This window comes from Oryzias latipes, chromosome 19 (assembly GCF_002234675.1).
Source record: "Oryzias latipes chromosome 19, ASM223467v1".
Classification (NCBI taxonomy): domain Eukaryota; kingdom Metazoa; phylum Chordata; class Actinopteri; order Beloniformes; family Adrianichthyidae; genus Oryzias; species Oryzias latipes.
Window position 1 is genome coordinate 22,276,491 of NC_019877.2, and position 13,998 is coordinate 22,290,488.

The window sequence follows — 13,998 nt, forward strand, 5'->3', positions numbered from 1 at the left end:
AGGTCTTGGTTTCCATCTCTGCCCCAGTGTCAGTTGAATAGTCTAAACCTGTTTCTACCAGTGATCATTGAAGACTTATCAGTTTACATTCTATGCAAATAGAACAACTGAACGCGCTGACATCAGCAGGTTTACTTGAAGCCGCTGTACACTCAGGAGAGGAGCGAGAGCCATCGTCAAGTTACTTTTCCAGAGTGAAAAGCACAGAAGCCGTTCTTCCTTAGATGAATTAGTAGCTTAGCTGTTTCTACACTCCTCCCCTTACTCTGAAAGACCTTCTTAAACCAGCCAAGCAATAAAGTTTCATCAGAATTTACCAAAAGACTTTAACAGCAACAGAGAAATACACAACTCACATCGGTTTTGTTTTTAGAAACTGACATTTGGTGTTTGAAGGATAGAAACAACTCTGGCTTATCTTGACCGTCTTCATGTTGTTTATATTTGAAAACAGGAATTTTCTATACTGTCCATAGAAAAAAGATAATCCGTTGTCCTTTTCCCTCTCTGCCTTTCACCTCTGCCCCCCCCCCCCTCAAACCACAGAAAGCAGATTTTAGGAAAAAAGAAAATCCTGTCTTCTTTATTGGCTTGAATTAACACCATTTTATTAGGGGTGAAGTTGAAAAAGTCTCGGAGTGATGCAGCAACTGAGAATCTCAGAAGAATGGAACCAGTCAGTACTGTGGCGCTAATGTTTTGAGCTGTGCGCGCCTTATTATGGCGATCTTTGGGTTATGGCAGCAGCCATTTCCTGTTCTGACAGTGAGGACCTTCATGCAGGACAAAGGACTCGAGCCACGCAGAAGGGACGTCCTCTGAGTTTTCTGGGGACAGGGATAACAAACATTTAAATGTAAAACAATACCAGTTTTTTTTTTAAATAACGTCCAATACGCCCATGCTCATGATTTTTTAATGTGCTCATCCTGCTCAGCAGTTCCAGAGCGTGTTCACCATAGTGAAGTGTGTGTGCACATGTAGAGAGGTGCATGGTGATAACAGACAGGGTTTATGGTTTGTGCTGGTCAGTGCTGCAGCCATGTCTTGAAATTGAGCTGAACGTGCTCAAATGAAACCAGATAAGCCTCGGCTAGGGAAAGTGGTTTTATTTGCATAGCACCTTCCATACGCAGATATAAAGTGAAGAAGATGCTGCGGGGCAAACGGCAGTGTTTAAACGGCCAGTGCCTCAGTCGGTGTTGCAGGAGCAGAGTCACAAGGCCTTGTACGCACACAGAATGGGTAAAGCCTGTGGGTCAGGTGGTTGAAATGTTAGAACCTCAATCAACGGCAAACAGGTTGGTGCTACTGTAGATTCACAGTTATGACAGGTGCAATGGAAATAACTAGATCCTCTGAGAGGGGCTAGAAAATGTCTGCATCCAAATATTTCTATTTGCAGGAGTTTTGTTCTGCAGATTAGCGCTTTTATTTCCTCGATTTTGGCTGCTTATCGGCCCAGATCATCGCTTTGAACGGATCCAGTTCAGTTGTTATTGGAAGAGCAGAGACAGAAGAGAGAAACAGGGGAAGACAGGAAGAGATTGATGACTGCACTCTGCTCTAAAGGACAGGAGAAAGAGGCGTTAATCTCTGTGTGCACAGTGAAGCTGCAGCAGCTGCTCCGTGTCACGGCAGCCTCTTGACTCAGCCGTCCCCTCATCTCTCCAGGCTGTAGTCACATCCAGGTAAATGTTCAGGTTAGAGCGCTTTCCTTCACCGAGCTTCACACCGAAACCACTGAGCAACTTTGAACAGAAGCATCTCAGGGAAATTCTTTTTGTAATCAAGTTTATTCTTTTAAAACCACCTGGGCTGTTTTTCCTTTGATTGATTTAGGGTCTGTTTTTTATGCTTTCGCATTTTGCTTTGCATCTTAAACTACTTAATCTTTTCATTTGGGGGATTTAGCTATTTTTTAAATAACTTTCAACCCAGTAGATGAGTTTTTCATATTTCTAAACATAAAAACACAAACTTATCAAGATTTGAATCACTCAAATAATCTTTGTCATTTACACTAACAAGAATAAAGATTACATGACTGTTGATTAAATATTCTGCCTCTTTGACTCAATTTTATTATAATTAATCAGCTGGGAAACAAGCAAGCAAATGAGAGTTTGATTATGTTTTCCCACCAGTATTTTATTGAAAAAGATTCATATAACATCATGTACAATAATAATAATAAAATTAATACAAAAACCTGTACATTCTGTAGTTTTGCTGGGCATTTGGAAGACTGATAAAGTAACTGCAAAAGGTAGGAAGGCATTTACACGAGTTCATTCCATGGATCCAAGCGGCTTTCCACGTCCGTTTAAAAACAAAAAGAAAAAAAATACAATGCAGGATATACATTTGTGTTGAGTCTTGTGCAGCACAGCGTCATGTGTAGGGCTTACAGTACATTTGGCTTCAAACTTTACCGACACAGATCACAGACTGACAGAGTGAAAAAGGTCTGGTTCTGGTAGAAAAGGAACACCTTCAGTGTGCCAGATTTCTCTGGACATTCAATTTTTAAACTCTATCAAGTTGATGCCTAAAGGAATTATTGTCCTTATTGAAAAGAATATTGGTTTCTATGTTTCTGTCGATACATTTTAGCGCTGACCTGTTGAGGCTTGATGATGTGGCTCAAGATAAAGAATAAAAACGCAACTGTACACACCCACTTCAAAATCAAAATGTACCAAACCTAGTTAGGTGCTGTTTTTTTTTAATAGAACACACAACTTGGATAGAAACACTCTTTGGTATTTTTTTTATATCAGAAAAGAGTCAGAAGCAACACCATAGCAGCACGTTTAAGAACATTCAGATTCTCGTATAAACCCTGGTCTGCATTAAATTAATCTCTGTCAGTTTGGTGCCATTGATTCCTCTCTACTCTGATCGCTTAACATGAACAAGCATGTCCCGCTCTGCAGCGCGGCCACTTCTGAGCAGTCGTCTAAAGGGCTTCCTGTCAAAGGGAAAGCTCAGAGAACCAGCGCCGTCGTCCCCAAAGGAAGGTCTCTGTACGTTCTTCGACTTATTGCGTTACAGAAATTGCACTCAGTGACGTCTGTTCACTATGAGACCAGCTCATGAACAAATAATCATTGTTCCAGACATCCGTAGTATCTATGTTAATGCATCAAATATGAACTTTTCTCTTCAAGTGCAAGTTCTACTACGTTCCAGCACTAGAAAACAGGAACAAATCTGAAAGCATCTTGTTCTTGCTGGACAGAAAGTTCTTTAGTTTCCAAGTCATCCCATCCGCCTCCCTCCTCTCTGCAGACACTGAGCAGCGCACATTCATGAGGAAACGGTGGAGAATTCATTCTGCAAGAATCACGTGCGTCATAGTGCTGTGTTTTGTCATAGCGTTTGTTGAGGCAGACTCCGACTTTTTGCCGCTTCTCACAGCAGTACCGTTCGATTCGTTTCCAACAGCCGGCTCAGCTCGTTGTGCCTTTCGGAGCGGAGGGTGAATCTAAAGAAAGTCTGCGTGTGCAAACTGAGCTGTCATATCTCTGACTCCCGCCTCAAAGACCGCGGCTCTAGCGGCACCATGGCTTGGCTGTGTTCAGTGTCTGAAATGTTGTCCGTCTGGGTGCCGTCAGGACCAACACTACTCCCGTTGCCCTCATCCATGTCCTCTTTGTTTTCCAGTGCCATCTCGTTTTCGTAGCAGAATGAGTTAGTGCTGGACAGGATGTATTTTTTCTCTGCGAGGTCTCTGGCACTGCACAGAGGCGTGCTGGGTACCTCATAGGTCTTGTGAAAGCGGGAGTAGTCCACCTTGTAGTAGTTCTTTTCCTCAAACAGCACAGGCTCAAAGCGGTGGCCCCACAGGATCTCGTTGGCCACATAGGAGCTGCGGCACTGTGTGGTCATCGCTGTCGCTTCGACCATGCCCTCCAGGATGACCACAATTTCAAATTCCGAACCCTCCAGGTCCTGTTTGCTCATGTTGTAGAATGGGCTGTCCTCGTCAATCTCGTGAACGATGGTGATTGGGGAGACCAGGAAGATTCGGTCGATTCCACTGTCAAAGCCCACATCAATGTCCATCTGGTCGAGGGGGATGTACTCCCCCTCTTCTGTCGTTCTGGATTTGAGAAGTTGGGCGCGCACATGTGCCTCCACCAGGTGGCTTTTCCGCAGGTTGCCCACACGCCACATCAGGCAGAGCTTGTTGTCCCTCATGGCCACTGTGGCGTTGTGGCTGAACACCAGAGTTTCATTTCTCTTTTTGGGTTTGGCCATTTTTGCCATCACTGCACCAATGATAAAGGCGTCAATGATGCAGCCCACTATGCTTTGGAAAACCACCACGAAAACAGCCACAGGGCACTCATCCGTCACATATCTGTAGCCGTAACCGATTGTAGTTTGAGTTTCGATGGAGAACAGGAAAGCGGCGACGAAGCTGCTCACATTGGTAACACACTTTGGCGCGTCCGTGTCTTCCAAGTCGCCATTAAAAATGGCCAGCAGCCAGAAGACACAACCAAAGAACAGCCAAGACAGGAGAAAGGCGAGGCAGAAGATGATGAACATCCACCTCCAGCGGATGTCCACACACGTGGTGAAGATGTCAGCCAGGTACCGCTGGCTCTTCTCGCTCATGTTGATGAACTGAACGTTGCAGTGACCATCTTTCTTCACAAATCTGCTCTGCGGCTGGTGCTTTGTGTGCACCTTGGCTTTTCCATTGCTGTAGCCATTGGGAACTGCCATAGTGGCAAGCTTCATGCCGTCCTCCTCTGATGACACAATGCTGTAGCGACTGGCTCGCACACTTCCCATCACCTCAGTCTGGGAGGGCGGTGCTGCTTCTGCTTTGGAAAACAGTCTGAGTTTTTGGAAGAAGCGTTGGAGAAACAGTTTCGAAACACTTGAGGACCAACTTATTGAGGAAATGGTGGCGAGATGAGGCGGGCTGAAGGGATGCTCTTCAGCCTCAGCAGCCTCTCTAAGTGAAGTGGGAGAAGAGGAGGATCAACAGGTCACTCCTCTTTCATCAGGGGGCTGAATTCCTTTGACATTATTTGCTACAAGAAAGAAGAAAACACGTTTTCTGTTAGACAAGCCGCTTTCATGAAATTTAAAGCAACGATTCAACAACTGATAAAAATAAAATATCGGTAATATTTTAAAACCTTCAAATATTTTCATTTATTACCAGGAATTCATAGCAAAAACATCAGTAGTTCTTCCTTTTCTCTGCCAAAATGTCACCAACAAAGACAAACAACAGAAGGCAATTTCAACTAAGTGCTCAACTTTCACTAGGACAGTAATTACACTCAGTTCCACTGATTTAACGATTTGTTTATATATATATTTTTTTACATTTTCTTGGCTACCTGGTGCCTTTTCAGGTTTTAGGTTTTGAGCTAGACTGGGTTTTAGAGTTTCGGTCTGATTGCAACGGCAGGGTTATGTAAGCCTGGGTGTTCAGAAAAAGGAAATAAAGTTTCAGAAGTTGAACAAAACCTGTTCTTTTCTTCTCTGACGTTTACATCAGGCTTAAAGTGGTTAGCCTTATCCGAAAAGTTTGCGACTTCTCTTCAATAGTTACTTGAAATTGTGTTGATATCTTGATTTCTACAGCGAACAGGATTTTAAAGTATGATGCATGGCTTGTTGACTCATAGAGATCTCTCTCTGTTGGGATCTCATCACTGCAAGTTGGTCTCCCAGCAGGGCTGAACCATCTCTCATTAGCTTTGGCTGCCTTGGCGACTGATTTAGCCAGACTCTGGCTAACGTGCAGGCTGGAAGAAAGGTTTTTGATTGCTCGGAGCTAAACGCTCTTCAAGCGCAGGCAGATCCCTGCTATGACAGCTGGTAGGAACTTAAACCAGTCATTACTCAAAATGTAGTTTCAGATCTCTGCAGCATCTAAAGCTGCCTGATGCAATTTGTCTCACTCAAGCTTCTGTTTTAATTTTTATTTTTTAATTATATCAGATATTCAAAAGTCTAAATGCACACATGATCATTTATTCATTTATGCATGCGACTTATTTCTTTGTTAACATCCACATTTGACCTGCTGGTTTAAAAAAAGAGACAATTTTGTGAATGCACATGTAAAAACTCTGAACACTTTGCACCACACATCTCCTAAAATGCATAAAAGTTCTCAGCTACACTTGAATATTGTTAGGACTCAGAGACGTTTGCAGAGCTGGCCGAGTCAGTGCGCCAAATGCCAGCGACAAATGCTAACAGGTGCGAGGAGGGGGCTTCTGATGTTCACAGCGCACACCAGAGCCTATTTCCACGCTGTTCCGCACAAATCTAACGTTAGAATGCAGACAAGCAAAGTGGCCCTTCGCTAGTAGAGCAGATAAAGGGAACATCTTGGCGGGCTCAGTGTGACAGATGGGGCCGCACAGGTCGTGCGTAAAAAGCCAGGACGTTGGCGCGTCATGGAGTAAATGATTACACAAATTATTTAATATTATGGTGAACAATGCAAGATTCTGGCAAAAAAATACAGCTACTGCAATATACAAGCACCTGTATATTTGATGATGACATGAAAAAGTACAGAAAAATGTTAGAAAACTTCAGAATTTCCTGTACCTGTAGCTCATTTGTGAACCGGTGGGAATCCACATGGAGAGATTTAATCCAAATGATTACTTTCCCGCCTTTGTGTCCGCGCTTGATGTTAATATTTAAGGAAAAGAGCTCCCCTCATGTCTCTGGAGAGCCGCTCTTCATCATCTGCTTTGCCTTGAGCTCCCTCGGAGCGTTTTAAAGCATTGGCACCGGCACGGCCCGCCCCCTGCTCTGCGCACGGCCAATGGCGGAGAGGCGGGGAGCGCAGACGGAGAAAAGAAGCGCAATAACGTCGAGTTTTGTGTAACTGCACGGATGAGAACAGGACATGACAGGAACGAAAGACCTGGTTTTTCCTGTAAGTAGGTGGCGATGTGTGCAATCTAAAAAGTTTTTCTAAACAGCTGATATGCATCTAAAACGTGCACGGGGAAGTATGTAGTCTACAGGTAGGCATTGGTTTTCAAAAAAGACGAAACACGTGTTTTTGTTTGTTTGGAATTGTAAATAACATTTTAACCCAAAAAGTTTGAAACTTGGGGATAAAAAAGTGAATTTCCTTCCCACCTGCAAACACATCACCACTCTATTTGCCCTTGTTTTTTTTCAGATCCTATTTTTTAAATGCGGGTCTGGAAAAATGTGTTCCGTCGGAAAAACTGAGTCATTCAATAAAGACCTCCATGCCTTTATTATGATCTGACTGTCTGTCTCCACTGAGCTATCAGGTTGCGTCGGATGTTTAGACTATGTATCTGCTGGCTGATGTTTCCAGGTTGTCTTCAACCCCTCCTCTAAACCTAAATCACCTTTCCTGCTCGTTAATTTGTCACAAACACAAACCCGCAGCTTTTTTTTTGTTTTTTGTTTTTTGTTTTTTATAAAACTCTCGAACGGCTCGATTTTCCCCTGACAGCCTTATTTTTAGGTCCGGGTATTTATAGCTGCATGTATATTTAGCCTGAACCACCTGTGGCAGTGAAGTGTGCACGGCGTGCGTGCGTTTGTTTTCCATGCCCAATTTCCGTCACGCATGCAGCGGGGATCCAGTGCTGCGTGCGGACCACAAGGTGGAGGGCTGGAGGCTGGAGTTGACCTGCGCAAAGCTCCCACGCACGCACGCACACACGCACGCGCGGATGTATGCAGCAAGCAGCTGAGAGGAAGAAGTGGGGGCCCTCTTCATGCATGTCTTCTGCAGCAGCACCAACAACACTGATGACAAACACGGCTTTCAGGAAGCTGTTCCAACAGTTAAAACTTACTATGACAATTCTGGATTCTGCAGCTTTTACAACTTCCTCCAACTCAAAACGCTGCAAACACAATCACATAGTGTTCTAGCATTGGTACCAAGTTCCTGTTTCCTTTTTTGTGCTCAGATACACTTTTGCCTAGAATTAAACTCCTTTTCTGTATTAATAATACAGTCGTAAACCTGGGCCTGCATGTTTCAGACCTGATATCTTGGCAGTGTGAAATGTTTTTTTAGACCAATTATGTTGAAAGAATTCCACACCAGACATCTGTCACAACACACCAGTGTGCTGCAGCTCGCTGGTTGAAGAGCGCTGCTCCATGTATTATTTGTGCAGCGAATCAATCAAGAGCTCTTTTTCACAAGCATTCTTACACACTGGCTTCGCTTCTACCTTTTATAATATTCAAACTAAAACCTAGGTTGAGACAGTCCAATTATAATAATAGGAAAAGGCTGACAGAAAGTGTAGTCTATTTTATATTTAAAATATAAAGTATCCAGTATAATGCATGTACATTTTCAATCCAAGAGATTACAGCGGAATCCAAGAAGAACAAACCCTAATATTCAGTCATTCAGGCAAAAAGCAGAAACGTTCCTTCATATTTCTACTAAAAATAAATTGTTAGTGTAATACTTTAATTCCACCTTAATATAGTAAATATTGAGACCTGTTGAACAGAAAATAAATAAGTGTCATGTCTAAATGTTTACTTCTACCTGCTGGTGCTTAAATGTTTTTACAGGAACCTGGAAAAGATCAATAATGGCTCAAACTAAAGCATATGAAATATGAATTACTGTTGTTGTTGTTGTATCTTCTTTAAAACAAAAAAAGTTGTCATATTTAAATACATGGTTATGTCAGTTAAATGCTAAATGTTGTGTCAAAATCCTTGAACAAAAGTAAAGAACCTGGAATGTGCTGCCTGAGCTTGGACTTCAGGACTGTTTAGTGAAATGCTTTGTCCTCATATTATCAATTACCTTCATCATTTTTGTTCATGTGATGCTCAGTAAACTTTGTCTAAATGTGCTTAATGCATTCCTGAGAAGTTTTAGATGAATCAGCAAACTAAAACGCAAAATGTACTCAGGTCAGAACAGCCCACCGTTTTTCTATTTAAAGAATTATCTATAGAATTCCCCACCAATTACCGTCAGAAACCCTCAGTGGGGTTTTTAAAAATTCTCTGTTAAAGTCAAACTTAGACTTTATATTATTGTTATGTAAACAAAATGCGTGTAAAGCCGTTCAAAGTACCTCAGTATTTAGTACACTGCACGCACATTTACAATACATTTTTCCCTTATTGACCTCACAATAAGGCTGTTTTTTTTTTTACAAAAACATTGAGAATATTGAAAATAATGTTTCAAAGAAAAAGAGAATTGTATTAAGTTTAAACTCCTGGGCGAGTTTCAACAAACACAGTGGAAGGAATGGAAAATGTTCCATGTGTTCATGTAAACCTGATGACTTGACTTACAATAGAGGACGTGACACAACCTCACAACAGGTTATTTACTATCATCATGGACAGTTGGAACTTATGTAAAAGGATGGAAAACCAGGGGCAAATAAAGGCTGTTTGGAGCTAAATCAAATGACCTTTATTATAGAAATCCGTCCACTTTTCTCCAGTGTTCATCCGTGTTTCTGCTTATTGTGTGATTTTAATTATCTGCACGCCAACATTCATCAGAAAACCATCTCATGACGATTTTGCATCAATCAAAATCAAATACATAATCTGAATAACCAATAAAATATCAACCATCACCTTTCGTGACATTAGAGTAGCAATTGAAGTTTATTTAACTAAATTAAACAGTATTGACCTGATTTTATGGTCCAACCCATGGCTTTGTTCTGATTTGTAACAATGGGAATATTATTAGGAGATGTTTGCTATAGTCTTCTGATAAATACGCATTTAAAAGGTTATATCAAATTACGACAGAGAATTTTCCTTTTTTTATTAACCTTAAATCCATATCCTGGAAAATCAGAATTTAATGTTGAAAAATCCCACCCAAAGCAGCTTTTCTGAGCTTTTAGATGGTCTCAGCCTGGGTTTGAAGCTGTGACTTGAAGCTAAGACTTCCAGCACACGCTCTTGACGTGATTTAAAAGGAGACCCTTCACCAAAGGTCACCGGTAAATGAGCTGGTTGTTCACAGATGTATACAAATGAACAGAAAAGGAGGGGAAAGAAAAAGCAGGACTCTGTGCGAAGACAACAGCAGTCTGGAACGGGTTTGGTAAACTGGAGTCAGAGCACCAAGAGGCGGGACACGCCGACTAGACATAGTCTCCAGCCCCTGTGCTATCTTAGATGACCCCCCCTTACATTGACGTGTTCTCCCTACCATGTCAAAGGTGGATAAAGGTGGAAAGATTTTCATGTAATCCATGGACACCAGTGAAGATCACAAATCATTGGAGAAAAAAGGTTCAGCGCACTGATGCAGGAATTTAACCAATACTTGAAAAGAAGAAATTAACAAAAGCCTGACATCTATGCAGAAAACATGGCTTTTGAAAAGTTTAATGTAATATTTAATTTCCAGACCCACTTAACTTCTGTTTTCTGTCATTTAATCATTTCAATAATATCAAACAGTGTAATGTTTTTATGTAAAACTTGACTTTATTTTTAAACAACAAAGAATATTCAACTTAATATTGAACTCCATAGTGACTGACATAACCATGTTACATGACCTGAGACAAATGCTGGCTGAAGAATGAGAGTATGACTTTAGAGACAAACATGAGGGAGAAATGTCAAGTCTTTGTGGCTGGGTTTGGTTTTTTCTCACTCTTTTCAGGTTTCTTTGTTAAATAAATTAATTTAAAACTTTCCAAAAGTGTCTTTTCCTTTAAATTTCAATCATTTAATCCAACAAAGGTTTTGTTTCGTGTTTAGTTGTCCTTCACCAGAGATTTGAAATGGCGTTCCTAACAAAAGAACGTAGGTCTGTACTAAACACAACGTTCTGTTTCTGACAGGAAGTCCATCCATTCATCTCCTAGTTCTGTTAGTTCTGTAGAGGGTCATTAAGGTTGCTGGAGCCTATCCCAGCTACTTTAAGGGCTGGACAGGTTGCTGGTCCATCGCAGGACCACATGACAAGCAGTCAGTTAATCCTTTGACACCTGAGATGTTGGTGGTGCCACCTAAATGGCATTCCGTAACTCCTCGACCCATCACACGATCAACACGAATCAGCAGATTTACGTTGATTGCATTGAAATTTTACTACTGTGAAGTGTTGCAAATCAGCACAAAGCTGCTTTACTCCACTTCAGAATCCACTGGATTCATTGTGTCAACGCTGGAGCTAAAGCTCTGAGATAAAAGGTGTAAAGAATAAACGAAATAGTGTAACAAAGACCTTTTATTACCAGCCACACTCTTGATCATTAGAAAATTGTCTTTAGGTTTAAATGTTTAAAAACAATTTGTTATTTAAAGTGTAACACATGTTTAGTGGCAGGGCCAGTAGACAGAAGACATCTGAGAATAAGCCTCCCTGGTAGGATTTACAGTCTACAGTGTTGCAAAAAGTATTCAGTCAGCCACCAACTGTGCAAGTTCTCCCAGTCAAAAAGACGAGAGGCCTGTAATTTTCATTATAGGTATACCATCATCTGTGAGAGACAAAGTGATAAAAAAAAATCTAGAAAATCACTTCTGATTTTTAAAGAAGTTATTTGTGGAAACAAAAATTAAATTAAGGTGTTATAAACAAAAATATTTGGTCAACAACAAAAGTTCAACTCAGTACTTTGTTTTATACCCTTTGTTGGCAATGACAGCAGTCAAACGTCTTTTGTTAGTCTTCACAAGGTTTTCACAAACTGTTGTTGGTATTTTGGTCCATTCCTCCATGCAGATCTCCTCTAGAGCAGTGATGTTTTGGGGCTGTCGCTGGGCAACACTTTCAATTCCCTCCAAAGATTTTCTATGGGCTTGAGATCTGGAGACTGGCTAGACCACTCCAGGACCTTGAAATGCTTCTTATGAAGCCACTCGTTCCTTACCCGGGCAACGTGTCCTTGGGGGTGTGGTCATGCTGAAAGAGCCAGCCACTTTCGATATCAGCTGCAAAAGGAAAAGGACCTTAATCTAAGTCTGTAGACATAACAGTTAAAAGAACTTATAAACTCTGTTAAAACCAGAAGGACGGCTGTCAATCAGGCAGCAGAAGGTGGTGTACCAACCTTGGACAATGCTCAGAATATGGACTCTTTTATTTCACAGCATTACCTTATAATGATATTAAAAAAATGCTTAATCGATTATTGAAGGAAGTTAAAAATGATTGATCTCTAATTCACTTCACTTGCTCAAAAATTGATTCTTGATTTTTCCTTAGGAAAATAATTTGCACATTTTTTTAACTTTTGATACTTGATCTGCATATGCTATGAAGATTTTTTAAACAGTGTTATGTCTATTTTTTCGGATATAGTGTTATTTCCAGATTAAATTAATAAAAAGCCCTTAATTATATTACAAAGGAGAGCTATTCGAATTATTCACAAAGCTAAATTTAGAAGTCATACAAATGAACTTTTCTTTAAGTCAGATTTATTAAAACTCAAACATGTAATTGAGTTCCAGAACTTATTATGTTTGAAGCTAGAAACAGAGATTTACAAGAAGACTTACAAAAAACCTTTTTTTTTTACTACAGGAGGTGATAATCATAGAAGAAGATTTGATTTCAAACAACAGTTTGCTGGAAAAACACTAAAGCAAAAGTGTTTGTCTATAGTAGTGGTAAAAATGTGGTATTCCCAGGAGAATGAGTTAAAATGTTTTCAAAATATTATTCAATTAAACCCTTGTGCTATCTTAGATGACCCCACCCTTCCATTGACGTGTTCTCCCTACCATGACAAAGGTGGATAAAGGTGGAAAGATTTCATGTAATCCATGGACACCAGTGAAGATCACAAATCATTGAAGAAAAAAGGTTCAGAGCACTGTCTAGTGGGTCTAGATCAGTGTTTTTCAACCTTTTTTGAGCTACGGCACACTTTAACTTTGACAAAAATCGCACGGCACACCAGCATCCAAAAATAAAAAAAAGGAGAAACCCATAGTCTGTATTGATCTACAGCCACTCCACAATCTCACGTGCATTTTTGTGATAATTGTGGCAGAAAAAGCTGGAAGCTGCAGCTGTTTTTTCTAAAAGATGTAATAAAATTTAAGTTAGAAAATTTAAAAACTGTTTGATTTGTGTTCGTTGTTGTTTCGAGCAGCGCAGGAGAGACTCATTGTGCGCCGAGACGCTGTCACTTTAACCCAGTGCATCATGGGAGATGTAATGCAAACAGCTGCCAAACGCAGACAGACTCTCGTCTCTGAGCTCCATTGTTTTGTTCACTTGTTCCACGGTCTGATACCAGATCCTGTGGAAAGCTACACCGCTAAAGACGAGCTTTAGCTGGTATTTTTGTTGGAACTGAGAGACTTTATGAGCAGAATCTGAACAAGGAAGTGAAGACTTTAACCACTTCTGATTGGTCAGACTGATGACATGTGATGAATCCTCCAAGAATGATTGGTGGAGACAGTTAAAGGGGCGGGACTTTTCCGAAAACAGTTCATAGCTGCAGCTAAATCGCGGTACCGTTATTCTTCTTAAAATGTCTTTAATAGAATCAAATAAACACAAAGAAAAAAGTATTTTATGATCTTTTATATTCCTAAGTACTCAGTGTTTAATCAGGGCCTGTTTGGATGAACACAGAGTTGATCTCCTGGAGATGGTAAATGTTTTTAGATCAGTTAATCAGGGTAATTTCGCATTGAAAAGCACTGGTCTAGATGACCCATCTCCCAATGTTGAAGTGCCTAGGATAGCACAAGGGTTACAAGGGAACAGACAATTATAAGAATTGTTTTCTTCAATTCTGCTCCTTTCCAATCGTGAAAATGTTCAATAATGTACGACAAACATGTAAACATCTTTGACAATCAACAAATTTCATGAAAGGAACAACTAAATAAATAAATGAAATGAAAATAAATGTTGGTAAATGACACAACACTCAAAACCGGGTGGACCTCCTACCGCTCACACTACTGCGACACAAAATAGTAAAAAAGATATTTAAATCTAGTGAGGTTCATGTGTAG

The 13,998-nt window shown here is 40.6% G+C and overlaps 1 protein-coding gene across 1 annotated transcript; it reads right to left on the bottom strand.

Moving 5' to 3' along the window:
• Positions 1-2,130: 2,130 nt before the first annotated feature.
• On the bottom strand, positions 2,131-6,737 carry LOC101173339 (inward rectifier potassium channel 2). Its single transcript, XM_023949658.1, has 3 exons — positions 6,598-6,737; positions 4,911-5,054; positions 2,131-4,838 (listed from the first exon to the last, which is right to left on the bottom strand). The coding sequence occupies exon 3, from the start codon at positions 4,807-4,809 to the stop codon at positions 3,523-3,525; it is 1,287 nt and encodes a 428-aa protein (XP_023805426.1). The 5' UTR covers positions 4,810-4,838; positions 4,911-5,054; positions 6,598-6,737; the 3' UTR covers positions 2,131-3,522.
• Between the last annotated feature and the right edge of the window lie 7,261 nt (positions 6,738-13,998).